Source organism: Rhyacophila brunnea, unplaced genomic scaffold (genome assembly GCF_057557595.1).
Source record: "Rhyacophila brunnea isolate RB1 unplaced genomic scaffold, BYU_Rbru_1.0 scaffold_10, whole genome shotgun sequence".
NCBI classification, from domain to species: domain Eukaryota; kingdom Metazoa; phylum Arthropoda; class Insecta; order Trichoptera; family Rhyacophilidae; genus Rhyacophila; species Rhyacophila brunnea.
Genome location: NW_028232752.1, coordinates 335,671 through 354,289, shown reverse-complemented (window position 1 = coordinate 354,289; position 18,619 = coordinate 335,671). Strand labels below are relative to the sequence as shown.

Genomic DNA, 18,619 nt, shown 5'->3' with positions numbered 1-18,619 from the left:
TGTTTTGTGGAAAAAATCTTTAATACCTAAAAAGTATAAAACGGTGAATCAGAGAGTTTATAATTATAATGTTTGAGGCTTTCACGGTTGTTTTTATCCTAATATATTTTTGGGTTTCCGCCGTGTGTACTTCTTCCTTCATATCATCTCTTGATAATGGACTCTGCAACGAGCCCGAAACGTCGAGGAAAGAAGGAAGAAGTACACACGGTGGAAACCCAAAAATCTATTACGACAGAGAGTTCATAGTTGTAAAATAATTACAAGATAAAAAGAACTTTTTATATACAACGTTTTTAAATTTTCTGTTGAATCATATTATAAACTTGACTAGACTAGCTTAAACGATCAAAAAAAATTGTATTTGATAGAAATAATACTGAAATGTCATTTTGACATGTCATATTGATTTCCATAGTAACACACGTATATATTAATAATTTAGTTACTAGGACCCCAGACCCCCTAGCAACCGATAATGGTGTCGAAATAACTTTTCATACAAAACCGAATTAACTGAAAATGAATTCAATTCTACTTAAAGATGGTTAAAAGTATTAAAAAAATGCATTGGTATCGTGTTCTGTTATATTCTAAAAGTTTCAAATGTCCAGGTAGTCGGGAAGTTAGTTAAAAATCGATTGCAAGATTTGTACCAGACAAATAAGAATACGAGCTAAGAAACACGTTGTAATAATAATGTTTGTCAGCGAGGTTGATTTGGGAAAAATCAGCGAAAGACATTGTTTAGTTTATTGAATGTACCGGTTGAGATATCAAGATCGGTTGAGATCCGGGACGCAGTTATCGATATTTTCCCTATCTGTATCGTCTATCTTGAAGGTTTGAACCAGCTTAACACTGGTATTCATCATCACAGATTTTTTTTCTACACAGTCGTAGAATTTTTGTTCCAGGATATTTATTTTTTCAAGAGTAAGTTATAAGCGATTAGAACCTAACATTTTTTTGATAGCATTACCGAGCGGATGTCGACTTACCTTATCTAATACAAGGACGTCGTTATACATAAAAACATAATTTCAATTTATATTTAAATATTTTTGGTAGCAACAGGGCCCGAATTGAAAAGTATTACGAACGGGAGCGCTTGATAATTTTACGAAAATATTAATATACTTCATTATTTAATTTTATGTGCATTTTATAAATATAACTGTTAAATTTGTTATATAGCTCAGACGGTCAAATTGATTTTTTCACGTGCAATAATTTTGGGAATTTTTGAACCGGAACGGCGCTCCGGTTCGTTCCGGTCAATTTCGAGCCCTGTAGTAGAAAAATGTCGAGTTCATTAAAAATTTAAGAATTTACCTGACTGTTTTTCATTATTATTTGTTGTCTTTGGAACTGGATAACATTTAGACATTATTACTTTCTACTATAAAGATCAATAATAATAAAATTGTTCGACTACATTTTTTCGGAATGTTAGGGTCAAGTATTTATGTATTATGCTTACAGGAACGGAAAATTCTTTTTATTTACTATATAACTTTTCCCGTAATCAATCATGCAGTAACTGGATCGATACACATATATACCGAGTATCACAAAAAAGTGTATACACAAGTGTGTGTATATATTATAATATATATTGGGGCACCTGTATACATTGTATATATGTTTATAATATTTACATATTTTAGTACAAATAATGCGGGATAAATATTAAGTGAAATGTCATGTTTTTGGCAATTCCGGGATTGTGATGGAAAATACTAATCCCTCGAATGAAAATTGAATTCGGTATTGCAATCCCTAGTAGAGTAGGTACTTACTAAGTGTTGATAGAAAGCTGTGGATGAAATATTGTGATGTTAACATCAATAATTATACAATCGGCAGGATACAACTAAAACAAACCGGATATTTACTTTCTATTAAAGCCGTTATATTCGGGGTATGAGTTAATTGAATGCTCTATCCATGCACCACTAAACTTGTGATTACCTAATTACATAATATATTGTGTTTCGATGAAAATGGTTGAACATGAAAATGAGTGTTTGTTAATGTATCCTCGATATGCATTCAATTGTACATGATTTGTAAATAGTATCATTAAGGGGGAGAGGCATGCTAGCAGAGAACCTAGCGGAAAAATACGAAACTTGCAATTTGAGATTTTTTTTTGATAATTTACAATTTCAACTGTATTAATTAATAAATATGTATCTGAAAACATTAAAAAGATTTTTATTTTTATTTTAAATTTAAAGATAAACTTACAATTGTAAAAAAATGTAATAAAATGTGAATTCGTTGCAGGGTCACATCTTATTATTACATTATATTTTATGGTCATATTTATTATTAAAATTTAGTTTATTAAGTTTTAGATTTTTTGTCGTTTAGATTTTTGACTAATTCATCGTTTTAATATTTTTTTATATTTATTTAAAAAAATATTGATTTTTATAAAAATATAAATGTGTATAACTTGAAATCCTTTTTATTTTCAGTGAGGAAAATTAAGACTATGAGAACATTGAATGAAAATATGACTATGGAATCATTATAATTAAATCAATTTTGGTTAAGGGCGCCATCAAATACCTCCTCGGGCTACTAAGCACACGTGAATTACTGAATTGACATCATGTTAGAGATAAAAGTATTGCATTATAATTGTTCCCTTAATGTAGGTACGTCACTGAGACGTATGATGACTAAAAGTGTATAGTCAAATAAAGGGGATAAGGTGACGTGACTTTAACTGAGAAAATAATAATTACTAAATTTCAATTACAAAAAAATACTTTGTTTTCCTTTCAATTTGCTACCCCATGAAGTCGGGACGTCACTGGTAGTACCAACCAAAGTTGAAGAGTACTCCTTAAACAAAAATCAATGAAGAAGGCATATTTTATCTTCTTTTCTACAAGACAATGTAATAATGCTTATCCTTTATTTATACATAAAAATTGACGACTGAATACCTATACCTGTTTCCAGTGGCGACCCGTGAGTCCTGAAAGTAACGCTTCACACCCCTGAATAAGTAATAAAGAATATTTCAAATGTACTGTAAAAACTATTGATAAAATTTCAATTTATTTTGTCTCTACGTGCTCCTTTCTCTCGAAATGAGGGAGGGGTTAAAGTACTGAAAATCATGTGGCATCATAATGATAATCGAGAAGTAAGATGTTAATAATACATATATTTAACATACATTTGGATATTGCAGTTTTGCTGCTGGATTCACACGTTCGATTGCTCCAATCGAGTGACTGCGAACGTATGCATTATTGACTTTTAATTTCGGGTTTAGGCGTAAATTGTATGAAAGATAGTTAAAATCCATAATAAAAAAACGATTTATTAGGTTAAAAAAATCTAGCCGGCGCCTCTGAACTCCAGATAGGTACTTTATCTATATCCAGACACTCCGTAATTTAACTCTAGTAATGAACAATTATTGGGCTGTAGATAAAACTACGGATGCTCACCTACGAGTTGTTGCGACAAGTCGCCACTGAAGGACACAACATGTTATCAAAAGGATGACCATTCATCTTGAAAGGGTATTTGACAAATAAGTGATGTCTATCTACACATACTACACTACTTAGATAACGCCCTATTTCTCATTCCCTTCATTGCAACCCCCAAAAATATAGTAGGTAGGTACTTAAATATAAAGTTAGATTATTTTATTGTATCTTTAGCAGGCGACATTTTAGGTACAGAAAGTTAACTTTATGTGAGAAAAGAATGAAAATATGGCTTTTTACTAGATTGAGAGAGAAAATAAGATGAATTTCTAATATATTATTATGATCGTGGTTGAAAGTGCAAAGCAATACGTTATAGGGACGTTGGTATACCTACTTAAGTAATAAATGTTAATAACTGCTGCCGGATGGCTTAATCTTACTTCAATCATCAGATATTCACCAAAATATGTTATATTTTTTAATTTATGGTGGGGGGGTGGTCTGGATGCTAACAATGCAATTTAGCACAGCGTTGTATTGGAGATGGGCAAATGAGAAAAGGCAGATTTTTTTCAAATTACCGTGGCCAACAGTAAGAGAGTTTGCAATATTATTTGTATTCTTACTTCACGTGTATTTTGTTTGAATTTAAATTAGGCAGAGCCGCATGGCCTTGCATAAAAAAATAATAATTACAAGAGCGGCAGATGGTGTTGGCATAAAATATTAAATACGTACTCCAAAAATGTGAGGATTGTTTTATTTTTCGCTTGAAATTCCCGTTTCGTTTTGCGTTTGATAACTTAGGTAACGGAATGTTGTGGCGTAGGTATCACTGCACGCCAATGGAATACATCAGTGGCGTCCATTAGAAAAGATCACCATATGATTAGTGAGATTTATTGATACACCATTATAATTACATACAAAATTATTTCTGAATTTAAATAAATCCCACCTGCTATATAATATATATGTGGCTGACTATATTCTTAAAAAAATGGTGTTTAATGTAAGGTATTGAGGCTTTCGAGGTTTTTCGAGAATTTGGAGTATATATAAATTCGACTATTGAAAGGAAAAAGGGCGTAACCCTCATTTTTTTCAAAATAGGTTTTATTGCATAATAACGTTCTACACGACTAAATACACGTTGTGTCCAAAGGATGTAAGCTGGAGATGCCGATTTATTAAATAAATTTAGCTAGCAGTTTTTAAAAAAAGAAGAGGGAAATGACATGGGAAAAACGAATTATTAAAAATCATTTTTATTGATTTTTTTAGTAACTCAATAATATCAGGTTAGAGATAAAAAAAACCAAATTATTAATTATCATGCACTTCAAGGTTATGTATATTTTGTATTTTAACTTTGACCGAAAACTATAAAAAAACGTATTTGTGCATCCTGTTAAATTTGATTTGTGTGGATGACGCCCTTTTTCCTTTCCACAGTCGATATATACTCAAAATTCCCTGTGCTGAGACAGGATCACCAATGTTGATTTAATCAAACGAATGGGAAGGTATAGAGAAATTCGACGTTGTATCAAAACCAGAAATCTAAAGTACATTGGTCACATAATGAAAGGTTAAGCCTTTTTATATATAGGTATTTGTTTAATAATTTTAAATTAAGAACGTTTCATCAGAATGAAAAGTAACACGTATTTTGGTAATACAGCGTCGCATACTATACCGGATTAATAGGTTTTAATTTTTTATCCATTGCAGCTTATTTTTTATTGTAATAAAAACAACATCCAAACTCGGTCAATCTCACTGAAATTGAAATGGAAAAAAATCTTTATTTTTCAAAATAAAAAAAAAAAATACGAAAACCAATCAATATGGCATATTATTCCCATGTTTATTTCATACAATATACGTAACTAAAATGTACCTACCACGTAAGTATAAAGTTTTAAAGAAACATATTTTTTGTACTACTACTACTTCACCATGTTCGATCCGTAGAGGAATATAATATAAGGCATCGGGGTCACCACTTATCGGGGGTTACCTCGAAGATGCTGATGTAGCCCCGATCTCATTAGTATCTGTTCTGGAAGGTTGCGTTGAGTGTGCGTGATATGGTTATGGGGGTAGTGAGGAATGATATACAGTGGTTGCATTTTCTTGTTTTATATTGTAGAAATAAAGTTTGGATACACACGGCACTAATATAGGAGTCTCACATTAGTTTTTATGTTGAGTTTGAAGGTTTACATTATGATTTGATTTAAGGTTAAATGTTACGCGGAGTTGCGCGTAAATGGGCTACACTGTTAAAGGGCTGAAATGCAACTGATTTATTGACTGGCATTTCCTGTTCGTATTATTGTCTATGCTATGTAAATGAGCATAAACAATAATGCGTCAGTTGTAAGGTTGAGTAAACCTCTACAGCCTCCACAGAGTGAAGGTTGTATTAACAGATTTGTTTTCACGAGAAATGGATGTTACGTTAGCTACTCGCTAAACCTATTAGATTCATATTCTGACTCTAACCACACATTGAAAAACAATATGTGTATTTGCCAGATCCATGATTCAAACCTGGAATCAACGACATGATAAGCCGACGGTTAAGCCGCTCGGGCATCGTAGTCGGCTCTCACATCAAAACTCGTCTCGCCTAAAAACGTGTCGAATACGTCGATGTGACGTCAGGGTTATTCAACACAAACAAAAAAACGTACGTTGCCAAATGGAGCTCCACAGACTAGTCGAATGCGACTGTTTCGTTTGAAAAAAACATCTGGCTGTTGCAATCGACAAGTTGCATCCTTCTCGGGCTCCAAGTCGTATCGAAGTCACATACAAACACCTACGAATTGATCATTCCTATACTGGCTCGCCGATCACCGCATTCAAATATCTATACGTTTCGAAGGCTACGCGTGACTGTCGCTAGTAGATGTACGCGGTCTTCATAAGCAACACTGGATCTTAGTTCTCGGAAGGTTTGTTTTATGACTGTGCGGCACACGAGATGAGTTTTGATGTGAGAACCGATGTAGGCGTTTTTACTACCTAGTAACTATCTTTAAGAGTGTATGGAAAATACACTTTTTTGTTGAGAGAGGAAAATACGAACCCAACCGACGTAAAAATCAGGATTACGCATGCCAGTAAATGAACTGGAATGTAAAATATCCTGCCTAATAAACACTATAATATAAGGCATGCCGATTGGTTTAGTTTTTCTTCCTTAACTATGCTCCAAACAATAGTAAATATAGATATAAATGATCAAAACTGTATTCTTCAACATACCTATAAATATTTTCTTTTTTTCTATATTCTTTGTATCCTTCCTCGATTTGAGACCCCTCTAATCCACTGTCATGTTTTAAGTTGTGTACCGCGTGACGTCACTGGCGGACATATTGTATAAAACCTCACGGAATGGTTTCTTTGAGTTTTTCCCATTTAAGATAAGAAAGACAAGCAATTTCACCGTCTGCCCGCACAAAAGCTTTATTATAAAAAGTTCAACAGAACATGTGAAGAGTTTTCGCCAAAAATCGCTTCATACGGTAATTCTCAACGAAATGTAAGTGCTTTTCACCCACCTATGTACCTACATTACCAAAGAATATATTTTTATTTTGAACATTAATGACACAGAAGTCTATATTTGGTAACATCCTTGATATAAATGATGCCATCCTACTTATTTGTGACCATTTGTGATTTTTTTGCAATTGTCAAGATTTGATACTTAAATGAAGTAGAATTTTAATTCAAATTCAAGTTAAAATTGACTCGATAATACTCATTTTTAAAAAAATACAATCCCCCAGAGAAGGTACCGTGCGAATACATTGTAATATTAGACCAACACAATGTGTTCATATCCTCCCCGAAAAAACACATTCGATGCTGGTTGTCGAAAACTTGTCTTATTTTCTTCTTTTTACTGTCTTATGTATTTAAACAAAAAATTACAAGGTAAAAAGAACTTTTTATATACAACCTTTTTAAATTTTCTGTTGAATCATATAAACTTGACTTGACTAGCTTAAACGATCAAAAAAATGTACTTGATAGAAATAATACTGAAATGTCATATTGATTTCCATAGTAACGCACGTATATATTATTATTAATAATTTAGTTGCTAGGACCCACTTAGCAGCCAATAATAGTTTTACTTTTTACGGATTTCTTTCGAAATAACTTTTCATACAAAACAGAATTAAGTAAAAATGAAACCAATTCTACTTAAAGATGGCTAAAAGTATAAAAATATGCATTGGCATCGTGTTCTGATGTATTCTAAAAGTTTCAAATGTCTAGCGGACAAATAAGAATATGAGCTAAGAAAAACGTTGTAATAAAAAAAAACGTTGTAATAAAATAATACATGGTTATAATGTCAATCAACATCCAAATAGTATTGCACCACTGGCGACATTTTTGGTGTGAAAGTTTAAGTATGAGAAAATTGAAAAATATAATATACCACATTATGATACTAATAAAAATATATATGTGCACAGATCGTTAAAATGGATAAAGACCCTGGATAGATTCCTGCACAGAGAAATATTTTTTAAGGCCTTTTACCATGTAAAATTAAGTTTCCTTGCGATAACAGCGCGAACGGACACTTTTTATATCTTGCAATGTGGAAATGTTAGTAGGGAATGGGACGATTTGGCACCGCGAACTGGCCTCCGCCGATTGGCCTCCGGTAATTGGCCGCCGGTACAATCGGACGCCGGCCCAATTGGACGCCGACCCAATTCGACGCCGACCCAACTGGCCTCCGGGAGATTGGACGCCGCACAGTTGAATTAAATGCGCAAAGGAATAGACGTACGTTACGATTTGTTGGAGTAAATAAGCAAGTCAGTTTAATATGTTTCTATCTTCTCAGTAGGTGTACCTTATACATTTCGCGCTTGACACATTATTTTTAATATAGATTGAGAAAAATTATTATGCCTGATGATGTTTATTAAAAGAAAATAATTCTTCCCTCGCTAAAACTTAAAGATGTGCATAATCAATTAATTTATTGTCTATACATGGGTACTTATTTATATTTACAACAAATATTAAAAATAATGTTAGATGTTAGAATGAAAATTACATTATATTTCAGCGTTTTATCGACTTAATATTATAATAAAGCTTAAACATGTATATTATTATGCATAAATGCGTATTTTAAGATAGTATGAAATTACAAACAAAATATTAAGTAAGTTATCTGCTAAGTATAAATGTTTCAGTAGTTTGATTGATAAACTACTTAGGTACTGGATGCCGGATGAAATCCCGAAGGCCGAAATCCCGAATGCTGAAATCCCGAATGGCCGAAATCCCGAAAAATGAAAAAATACAAGCATCAATAATTGCGCAATTTTTGCAAGAGAGACAAAAACCCATTTTTTGTGGAAATATAAAAAATGTAAAATACAAACATCAATAATTGCGCAATCGTGAGCGCAATTTTTGTAAGAGAGACAAATCCCATTTTTTCGGAAAATGGGTTTTTCTGATTGCGCAATTTCTTTCAGGAGAGACCATTTTGTAGAACGAATGGATTTTGTGCATCTTACAAAAATTGCGCAATTCACGATTGCGCAATTATTGATGTTTGTATTTTACATTTTTTTTATATTTCCACAAAAAATGGGTTTTCTGTCTCTTGCAAAAATTGCGCAATTATTGATGTTTGTATTTTTTTTATTTTTCGGGATTTCGGCCTTCGGGATTCCGGCCATTCGGGATTTCAGCGTTCGGGATTTCGATATTCGGGATTTCGGCTTTCGGGATTTAGGCTTTCGGGATTTCGGCCTTCGAGATTTCGTCCGGCACCCAGTACCTAAGTAGTTTATCAATCAAACTACTAAAACATTTATACTTAGCAGATAACTTACTTAATATTTTGTTTGTAATTTCATACTATCTTAAAATACGCATTTATGCATAATAATATACATGTTTAAGCTTTATTATAATATTAAGTCGATAAAACGCTGAAATATAATGTAATTTTCATTCTAACATCTAACATTATTTTTAATATTTGTTGTAAATATAAATAAGTACCCATGTATAGACAATAAATTAATTGATTATGCACATCTTTAAGTTTTAGCGAGGGAAGAATTATTTTCTTTTAATAAACATCATCAGGCATAATAATTTTTCTCAATCTATATTAAAAATAATGTGTCAAGCGCGAAATGTATAAGGTACACCTACTGAGAAGATAGAAGCATATTAAACTGACTTGCTTATTTACTCCAACAAATCGTAACGTACGTCTATTCCTTTGCGCATTTAATTCAACTGTGCGGCGTCCAATCTCCCGGAGGCCAGTTGGGTCGGCGTCGAATTGGGTCGGCGTCCAATTGGGCCGGCGTCCGATTGTACCGGCGGCCAATTACCGGAGGCCAATCGGCGGAGGCCAGTTCGCGGTGCCAAATCGTCCTAGACCCTGTTGGTAGTATCAAGGTAAGACGGAAGAGCTAGGCAAAATTGTAAAGTTATTTAACATAATAGGAGTGAGGACCTGATCGACGGTTCCCCTTCTAGAAGAGAAGAGGCGATATGACAGCGAGTCGCAGTCAAAGCCTCGGTAAAATCACAAAAAAAAATATATATAAATATTATGACCTTCAGGAGAACGAAAAAACTAATATAAAAAAATATTTTATATGGAGCCATTAGTTTTTTATGCATATTATTTAGTTAGTGTTTTATTATGGTTGCCGCCAATTTTATTTAATGTTGTGATAGGACAAATTGTTTTTTCTTTATAACGTTGGAAATATTTTTTTAAGACATGGGACAAATTGCAAAAGATCCGCAAGATTATTTGACATTGGATGGATATAAAACATGAATTTTAGTAAAAAGGCCGTATTCATATTGTCGGATAACAGTCTATTGTGAATAATATTGACCAATTGCGAAATGTTAATATTTACATAATATGACATGTTTTCAAAATTAAATTCGTCCATGATCCTGTATGAAAGGGTCACATGTAAATTGTACGTAAAACATTTCATCGTGGGACAGTTCACCGTGAGCTTTCTATCGGAAAAAATGACCGTATACTATACGGTCTCCAATTTTATTAGATTCAATATGAACATTAATTCAATTTTAATAGCCGATTTTAGCAAAATTCATGAATTCAAGAATGAAAACCTAACCTTACCTAACCTAACAAATAATCCAGTATCGGCTATTTTCAAAATTTGTTTGCTGCTAGCTTCCTATAAAGTGTAAACCGACAAAAACCGTCCTTGATTTAGACATGAATTTTACGTCAGTTGGACAGTCTTTAATATATCGCCATATATTTCCGATACAGCATTTCACGGTGAAGTGTGATATGGCGAACTGCATACGTACAAGTTTCTGGACACGATGCTAGAAAGGTCATGTTGCCGCCAATTATATTTAATGTTGTGATAGGACAAATTGTTTTTCCAGTCTCTTGTGAATAATATTGCCCAACTGCGAAATGTTAATATTTACATAATATGACAATATGTATTTAAAATTAAATTCGTCCATGATCTTGTATGAAAAAACATTCATTTTGACAGTTGAAGCATTTCATAATATCATGTCAGCAAGGCAAGGCAGAGGGTGCTAAGAATCCCCGGAAAGACGGTAACGGCTGCCTACCAATGACCATTGCCACCTATAACGCGAGAACATTATCCAGCAACGCCAAACTTCTAGAGCTCGAAGAAGAACTCGAAAAAATTGATTGGGATGTTGTCGGGCTCAGCGAGGTAAGACGACAAGGAGACGATATCGTCAATCTCCACAGCGGACATGTACTCTGTTATAATGGGACTAAGACCGGACGCACAAGCGGTGTCGGATTTTTAATCCACAGACTCTGGAAAGATCGCATAGTTGAATTTGATTTCTCCTCAGATAGAGTAGCAAGTTTAACACTTCAGCTCAGCAAAAGATACCAGATTCTGCTTTTGCAAGTTTATGCGCCCACTCAAAACTCACCTGATGAAAAAGTGGAGGAGCTATATGAAGAAATCAGTTCGTTGAAAAATAAACGGAAATGTCACTTCACTATCATCATGGGAGACTTCAATGCACGAATTGGATCTTAACACCAGGATGATGTAGCGGTCGGGCACTTCGGACATGGCACCAGGGATGGCCGAGGAGACATGTTAGTGGAGTTTGCGGAAAACCACAATCTCTACATCATGAACTCATTCTTCAAAAAGAAGCCTTCTCGAAAATGGACATGGCGAAGCCCAGCAAAACGAACCAGCAAAATCGACTACATCCTCACCGACAAGAAGGATATTTTTCTAGACTGCACAGTCATTAACAAATTTAATACTGGCAGCGACCACCGAATGGTAAGGTGTAAAGTACGATTTAACATCAAACGTGAGAGATTCTAACTGATGCAGAAGCCCAGAGTCCGCAGAGGCTTGAGAAGCAGAGTCGAATTCCAACAAGAGCTGGAGAACAGGCTAGCGGCTTTCCAAGCTGAAAATGACCCCATCTCCCTACAAAACACCGAGGCAGTAACAAAAATCATTATAGAATCTTCGGAAGAGACAGTTGCTGCTGTGGTTGAACGAGTAAGCAAACTTTCAAAGGAAACGTTGGATCTTATGAAGCTGCGTAGGAGTACGAAAAGCGAGAAACAAGTTGCAAATGATCTCGAATACTCCACGCTGTGCAAAACTCTACGTAAAAACATACGAGAAGATCTTCGTAAGTTCAATATGAACCTTGTAGAATCAATTGTTGCGTCAGGAAGGAGCTTACATAAGAACAAGCAGCATATGTCAATAGGGAGACGGCAGATCGCGACACTAAAAGCGCAAGACGGAAGTATCGTGCGTAACTGGGATCATCTACTGGACACTGTTGTAGAGTTTTACAGCGCTCTATACAAAGATGACACTGACATCAACTCAGATCTTCCGGTGAACGGAGAATATGGAGATCCTCTTCCCGAGGTTACTACCACAGAGGTGGAATATGCTATAATGTGCATGAAGAGTGGGAAAGCCCCGGGAGAAGATGGGCTGACTAACGATGTTTTCAAACGGGCCGGGAGGACGGTGAGCGATGTGCTCGCACGTCTGTTCACGTCTTGTCTGCACGAAGAGAACATCCCAGAGTCATGGAAAAATGCCTCCATTATTTTTCTCCATAAGAATGGAGACACTGAAGATCTGAAAAACTATCGACCAATTAGTCTACTGCCAATTCTGTATAAGGTTTTCACGAAAATACTCTCAAACCGTCTCGAAACAGTTCTAGACGAGAACCAACCAAGAGAGCAAGCAGGATTCAGAAGAGGCTACAGTACTATGGATCATATACAGGTCGTCAGGGAAATCATAGAGCGCTACCAGGAATACAAACTGCCATTATATCTTGGTTTTATAGACTATGAAAAGGCGTTTGATTCCATCAAAAATTCTCAATTATAGACGCCCTTAGCAACCAAGGAATTTCCAGACGCTATATAAACATATTGAACAGTATATACAGTGATGCCACAGCATGCGTGAAACTCCACAAACGGTCGTGTAAATTCCCCATTAACAAAGGTGTCCGGCAAGGTGATACCATTTCACCTAAACTATTCACCGCTACTCTTGAGGACTTATTTAGGAAACTTGATTGGGAGGAAAAAGGTGTTCCAATTAATGGGGAGCACCTCAGTCACCTGCGCTTTGCAGATGATATTGTTATACTCTCACAAGACCCGAAAGACCTCCAAGGTAGAATGCAAGAACTCGCGGATGTCAGTCAAACGGTCGGTCTAAAAATAAATGTATTAAAGACAAAAGTGATGAGGAACTGTTTTTCGGACCCTGCGATTATCTGTATTTCTGGCACCCAACTCGAGCAAGTCAGCAGCTACGTCTATCTCGGACAGCAGGTGTCCATAGACGGAAGCATGCACGATGAAATTGCTCGAAGAACAAAGCTGGGATGGAGTGCTTTCGGACGTCTGAATATTATCTTCAAGAGTGACCTACCATTATGTCTTAAGCGTAGGGTGTTCAACCAATGTGTGCTACCCGTGCTCACGTATGGCTGCGAGACGTGGACCCTCAACACGAGAGATGTCCAAAGGCTAAGGGTCACACAGCGAGGCATGGAGAGGTGCATGTTGGGCATCACGCGAAAGGACCGTAAGAGGAACGAATGGGTTAGGAAGCAGACAAGAGTACGCGATGTAATAGACGTTGCCAAACAGCTGAAATGGAGATGGGCGGGGCACATTGCTCGCCGAAAGGACGGCCGGTGGACAAATGCCGTCATCCAGTGGTACCCAAGGGGTACGAAACGGCCACAGGGTCGCCCTAAAAGCCGCTGGATTGACGAACTGGTAAAGTTCGGCGGAAATACGTGGCAGCGAACGACACAGGACCGAGAGAGTTGGAGAAAGCTTGGGGAGGCCTTCATCCAGCAGTCGATTGACCCCGGCTGATGATGATGATGATGTCATGTATTTTCTAATAAAATAGGTATTTTTTATAAAAGTGAATAATGTTGTTTTTTTTAATAACGAACGAAATTAAGACTGGTTTATATTTCAATTTTTATATATTTTTTTCCAGTATTTCACAGAATTTAACAACTAGGGTAGTAGTTCTTAACCTTGTTGGAGGTACTGACCCCCACCAGTTTCATAATTATGCGCATTCAACGAACCCTTCTTAATTGGAAAAATAAAATATGATTTTTTTCAAATTCAAAACATAGGTAAGTATATATTTTACTGGTGCACAAAATGAACCGTGCATCAATATCACTGTGTTCAAAGAACAAAACCATTAAAACATGATTTTCACACAAAAACAAAAACATAATAATGAATATTTACTGCAAATCAGTGTGACTTCTGCTGTTGCCTTTCAGAGACCAGTTCAGAAATGCGCGGCTTCACCTTGGCAAGTGCCACTCTCATGTCATTTTCGCAACAAAGTCTGTTCCTTTACATCGTTTTATGTCCAGCATCCACGAAAAGGATTGCTCGAAAAGATTTGTTGTAACAAACGGTATGAAAATCTTCAGAGCTTTCTTAGCAATAACAGGGTACGTTATCATTTGTTGACACCATAACGTTAAGAGCGTTGTTGTTCTTTTGTTGTTGAACCTGGCTCTGCTGAATTTTAATGATTTCATCGAGGTATTCATCATTGACATCTGTTCCCTTAAAACTAAACGTGAACGGCTGTCTCACCCATGCTGGATATGACTCTCTTGTAGGGAAGTATCCGTCGAGAAACTTTGCAAGCTCGTCTAAGTGCGTGGCAATTGCTTGCTTCAGTTCCGCGGGTACAGAAATGTCTCCGATTCCAGATACATCTTCGATCTCACTTACAGTCGTTGCGTGATCACCTGCAGCCAATGATGGCCAAGCGGAGCGTGTCATCACGAATCATATGAGTCGGGTGTGTGTCTTGACTTCCGCCGAACCCAGGTTAAGAACCACTGAACTAGGGTCTACAAAGAAAATACGTGCCCTAGAAACACCTTGAATAAAATAAAAGTTCTTGGGAATAGATAGAAGATTATTAATTGAATAGTTTCTTGTTTGAAAGACTCGACAAGTAAGTAGTTAGCAATAACACAAAACGATTTATTTGTTTCTCAGAATTAATTATTTCTTTGGAAACTCAATACTTAAGATATTATGAAAATAGCAACTTGGAATTATATTAGGTACAAAGTAATAATTAATTTAAGCTTTTGCTGTTTCATTTTCCAAGAGAATGATAATATAATAATAATTAATTTATAAAATTGATTGATTTGTAAGTAGTTGAATAATTAATTATTTATAATATCCATTTTAAGGTATTTATGAATATAGAAATGGTATTAACTTGAGTCTTATGAGTATCAAATTTGATATACCTAAGGTTAATACATAACATAATATGAATATACATGGTATTATATAGTAGGTAAACGCAATACGTCAACTAATTAGTGTGGGTAGATATAATATATTATACACAGCAGCCCTAACCATAATAAAAAAATATTATTGTAAAACAAATGTTTTGCGACGAATAAATTTGTGCCTAATGAGTATCACGTTATCATTATTTTCGTTATTATTCAACACATACATCATAATAAATTTATTAGTATAATTCGTAAAATGTAAATGCTGGAATTCGTTGAACATTTTTTTTGTATATTATAATAGAATTATTATTTTTGTTTTAAATGTTTGACCAAAAGAAAAATAATTACATGATAAAAAGAACTTTTTATATACAACGTTTTTAAATTTTCTGTTCAATTATTATGCTCAATATGCTCAAACTTGTACTTGATATGAAGTAAATAAAAAATAAACAAACAAACAAATATAGAATACTGAAATGTCATTTTGATTTCCATAGTAACGCACGTATATATTAATAATGTTGTTGCTAGGACCACCCACTTAGCAACCAATAATAGTGGATTAGATTACGGATTTCTTCCGAAATAACTTTTCATACAAAACAGAATTAACTGAAAATGAATTCAATTCTACTTAAAGATGGCTAAAAGTATTAAAAGAATGCATTGGCATCGTGTTTTGATATACTTATTCTAAAAGTTTCAAATGTCTAGCTAGTTGAGAAGTTCGTTAAAAATCGATTGCAAGATTTGTACTGGATAGACAAATAAGAATACGAGCTAATAAAAACGTTGTAAAATGGTGCTTGCTTCATTAGCGAAGTGAGTTGGAGAGTTTGTGCACGAAGAACTACGTTTATCAGTGAATACGGTTCTGTTCGATATTAGAAACAAAAACTTAAAACATTGTTTTGATTCACATTGACTGCTGGCTAGATAACTATTTTTTAATTGCCACATTTAAATAACATGCTGATTATATCGAATGGCCATCTTAATCGTTACGCGCTGGGCGCGTCTTTAGCGTCCAATGTCCAAGAACAACAAACGTCCGGATCGTTTGATATCTAATGGAAGCAAATAAAATGGCCACTGGAATACAGTTATCGAGTTCAATCGGTTTAATCCTGATAATTAATATAAGTACATAGTTTGAAAACACCTGTGACAAATATATAACCACTAGAAAAAATATTTTTGAAAAAAGTGTGTCACTTAGAACCTTGTCAATTATTCGTTGAATAAAACAAATAGTTCATTAAATTATTATCAACTGAAAGTACGTTATAACAAAAATTTGGAGAGATCCTGATAATAAATAATAAATAAGATAAAATTATTAATATTCTGATTTAAAATACAAAAGCCGTTTGCCAAAAGAATAACGTAATAATTGGAAAGCGCTGCGGTGAGAATTGTAAGAACCGTTAGTTAATTCAGTCACAATTAGATTGGACATCCATAGCTTGGCGGTCAGAGCACATGGCCGCGAATCACAGGGGGTGCGGGTTTGAATCCTGCTGGGTGTTTTGTTTTCAAAAAAATTTAATGCAGTTATAATTATATTTTCCCCATGTGTTATCAAATTATGTATGTTCAATTAAGAATGTTACATTTTTAAATCATGTGAATTACTCGTTGAATAAAAAGAAATATTTTACTGATATTTATCATTGTTTACCTACATTAATGTATTTTTTTCGCTATGTTTCTTTATTCAAAAGTTTTAAAACTTTTATTATAATTAATCAGTTAATTGATTTTAATGTGCCACTTTTTTTGACATCATTACAGAGCGGTTGGCGAAAACCCATGCTAACATCAACGCGATATGATAAGCATTTCATGTAAGAACTACTAATTAAAATCGTAATTAGGAAGAATCATCATCATCAAGGGCGCGACAACCCGGTGTGGGTCTTGGCCTCCTCCAACAGCTCCCTCCACCTGTCCCTATCCAGTGTGGCCGCTTTCCAATTTGGTACCCCTAGAACACGGCAGTCACTGGCAGCTCCATCCATCCAGTGAATCTTTGGCCTGCCTCTTCTTCTACGCCCTATTGGATTGCCAGACATCACTCTCTTTGCCGGTTCATTGTCATTCATACGGTGCAAATGACCTAGCTATCGCAATTTCCCAATCTTAGTTGATTGAACTGCGCTGCAATGTTCGTATAGCCCGTAGAGCTCAGTATTATATCTTCTCCTCCAATTGGTGCCGTCCCTGATCGGTTCATATATACGGCGGAGAATTTTTCTTTCAGGTTTCCTGTTCAGGACTCGTTCATTTTGCAGAGTTAATGTCCAGGTTTCCGATGCGTAGGTGAATTAGGAAGAATGCCTGTAGCTTAAATGGTAAAGCACATTGGCGAGAATCCAGTATCCAAGTCCCGTCTGGCGTCGTTTTTTTCTGGTAGGTATATATCTGAGGTATTTTGAAATATTGTACTCGTATATAATAAAATATATACATATTGTTTTTCAATTTCAAAATTTTAATATATAATTATTAGTAGACACCTAGTTATCTAAAGAAATATAATTATATGGTATATGTACACAGCGGAGGAAAAATGTTGTATATATTATATATAAATTGTTATAAATGCAGTTCTATTATACTGTTCCTGATAGTGGACGACAAGGCGAAGATCGTGTGATCGTAAAATGTATTCTCAGTATTATATTGCAGATATTAATTAAATAATAACCGATTATAAATGCGTTTGGACACTAAATTGGACACCCACGGTGGCCGCGCGGCTTAAGCGTTGGACTATCACGCCGTGGGTCTCAGGTTTGAATCCTGGGTCTGGATATTGTTTTTCAATTTGTGTGTGAGTCAGGGTATGGACCTAATTGGTTGAGCAAGTGGCTGAGATCCATTTCTCGTAAAAACAAAATTTGTTAATACAATCGGACATGGTCGAAATTTTTTTTTTTATAGTAAGTTGTTGGCAAATGATTTCTCATTTTATACAATTTTTATTGGGTAATCAATGTTTTATAGAGGAAAACTGCAATTTTTGGGGATGGTACCAAACTTGGCATACATCATGTCTACAATCATTGTCGACGTAGGAGGGGGATCCACCTGAAATCTATCCCCTGCTGTGCAGTTTTATGGCTGACATGCATTTCTCGCACAAAAAAACTGTTAATACAAACCTTTACTCTGTGGATTAGGATCGGACATGGTCGAAAGAAGAAAAAAGAAGAAATTTTATTGAAGATATATCGAATCGT

General features: G+C 35.0%; 2 protein-coding genes across 2 annotated transcripts in view; both read left to right on the top strand.

Annotated features, from left to right (window-relative positions):
• The first annotated feature begins 11,131 nt into the window (after positions 1 to 11,131).
• On the top strand, positions 11,132 to 11,581 carry LOC147078799 (protein CFDP2-like). Its single transcript, XM_085955130.1, has one exon. It carries the CDS (start codon positions 11,132 to 11,134, stop codon positions 11,579 to 11,581), a length of 450 nt encoding a protein of 149 aa, XP_085811256.1.
• Positions 11,582 to 11,887: 306 nt separating this feature from the next.
• The window catches only part of LOC147078798 (uncharacterized), a 69,393-nt gene continuing 62,661 nt past the window's right edge, over positions 11,888 to 18,619 (top strand). Inside the window, exon 1 of the mRNA XM_085955120.1 lies at positions 11,888 to 12,615. Within this exon, the coding sequence (XP_085811246.1) occupies positions 11,888 to 12,615 (728 nt within the window). The remainder of the gene's footprint in view (positions 12,616 to 18,619) is intronic.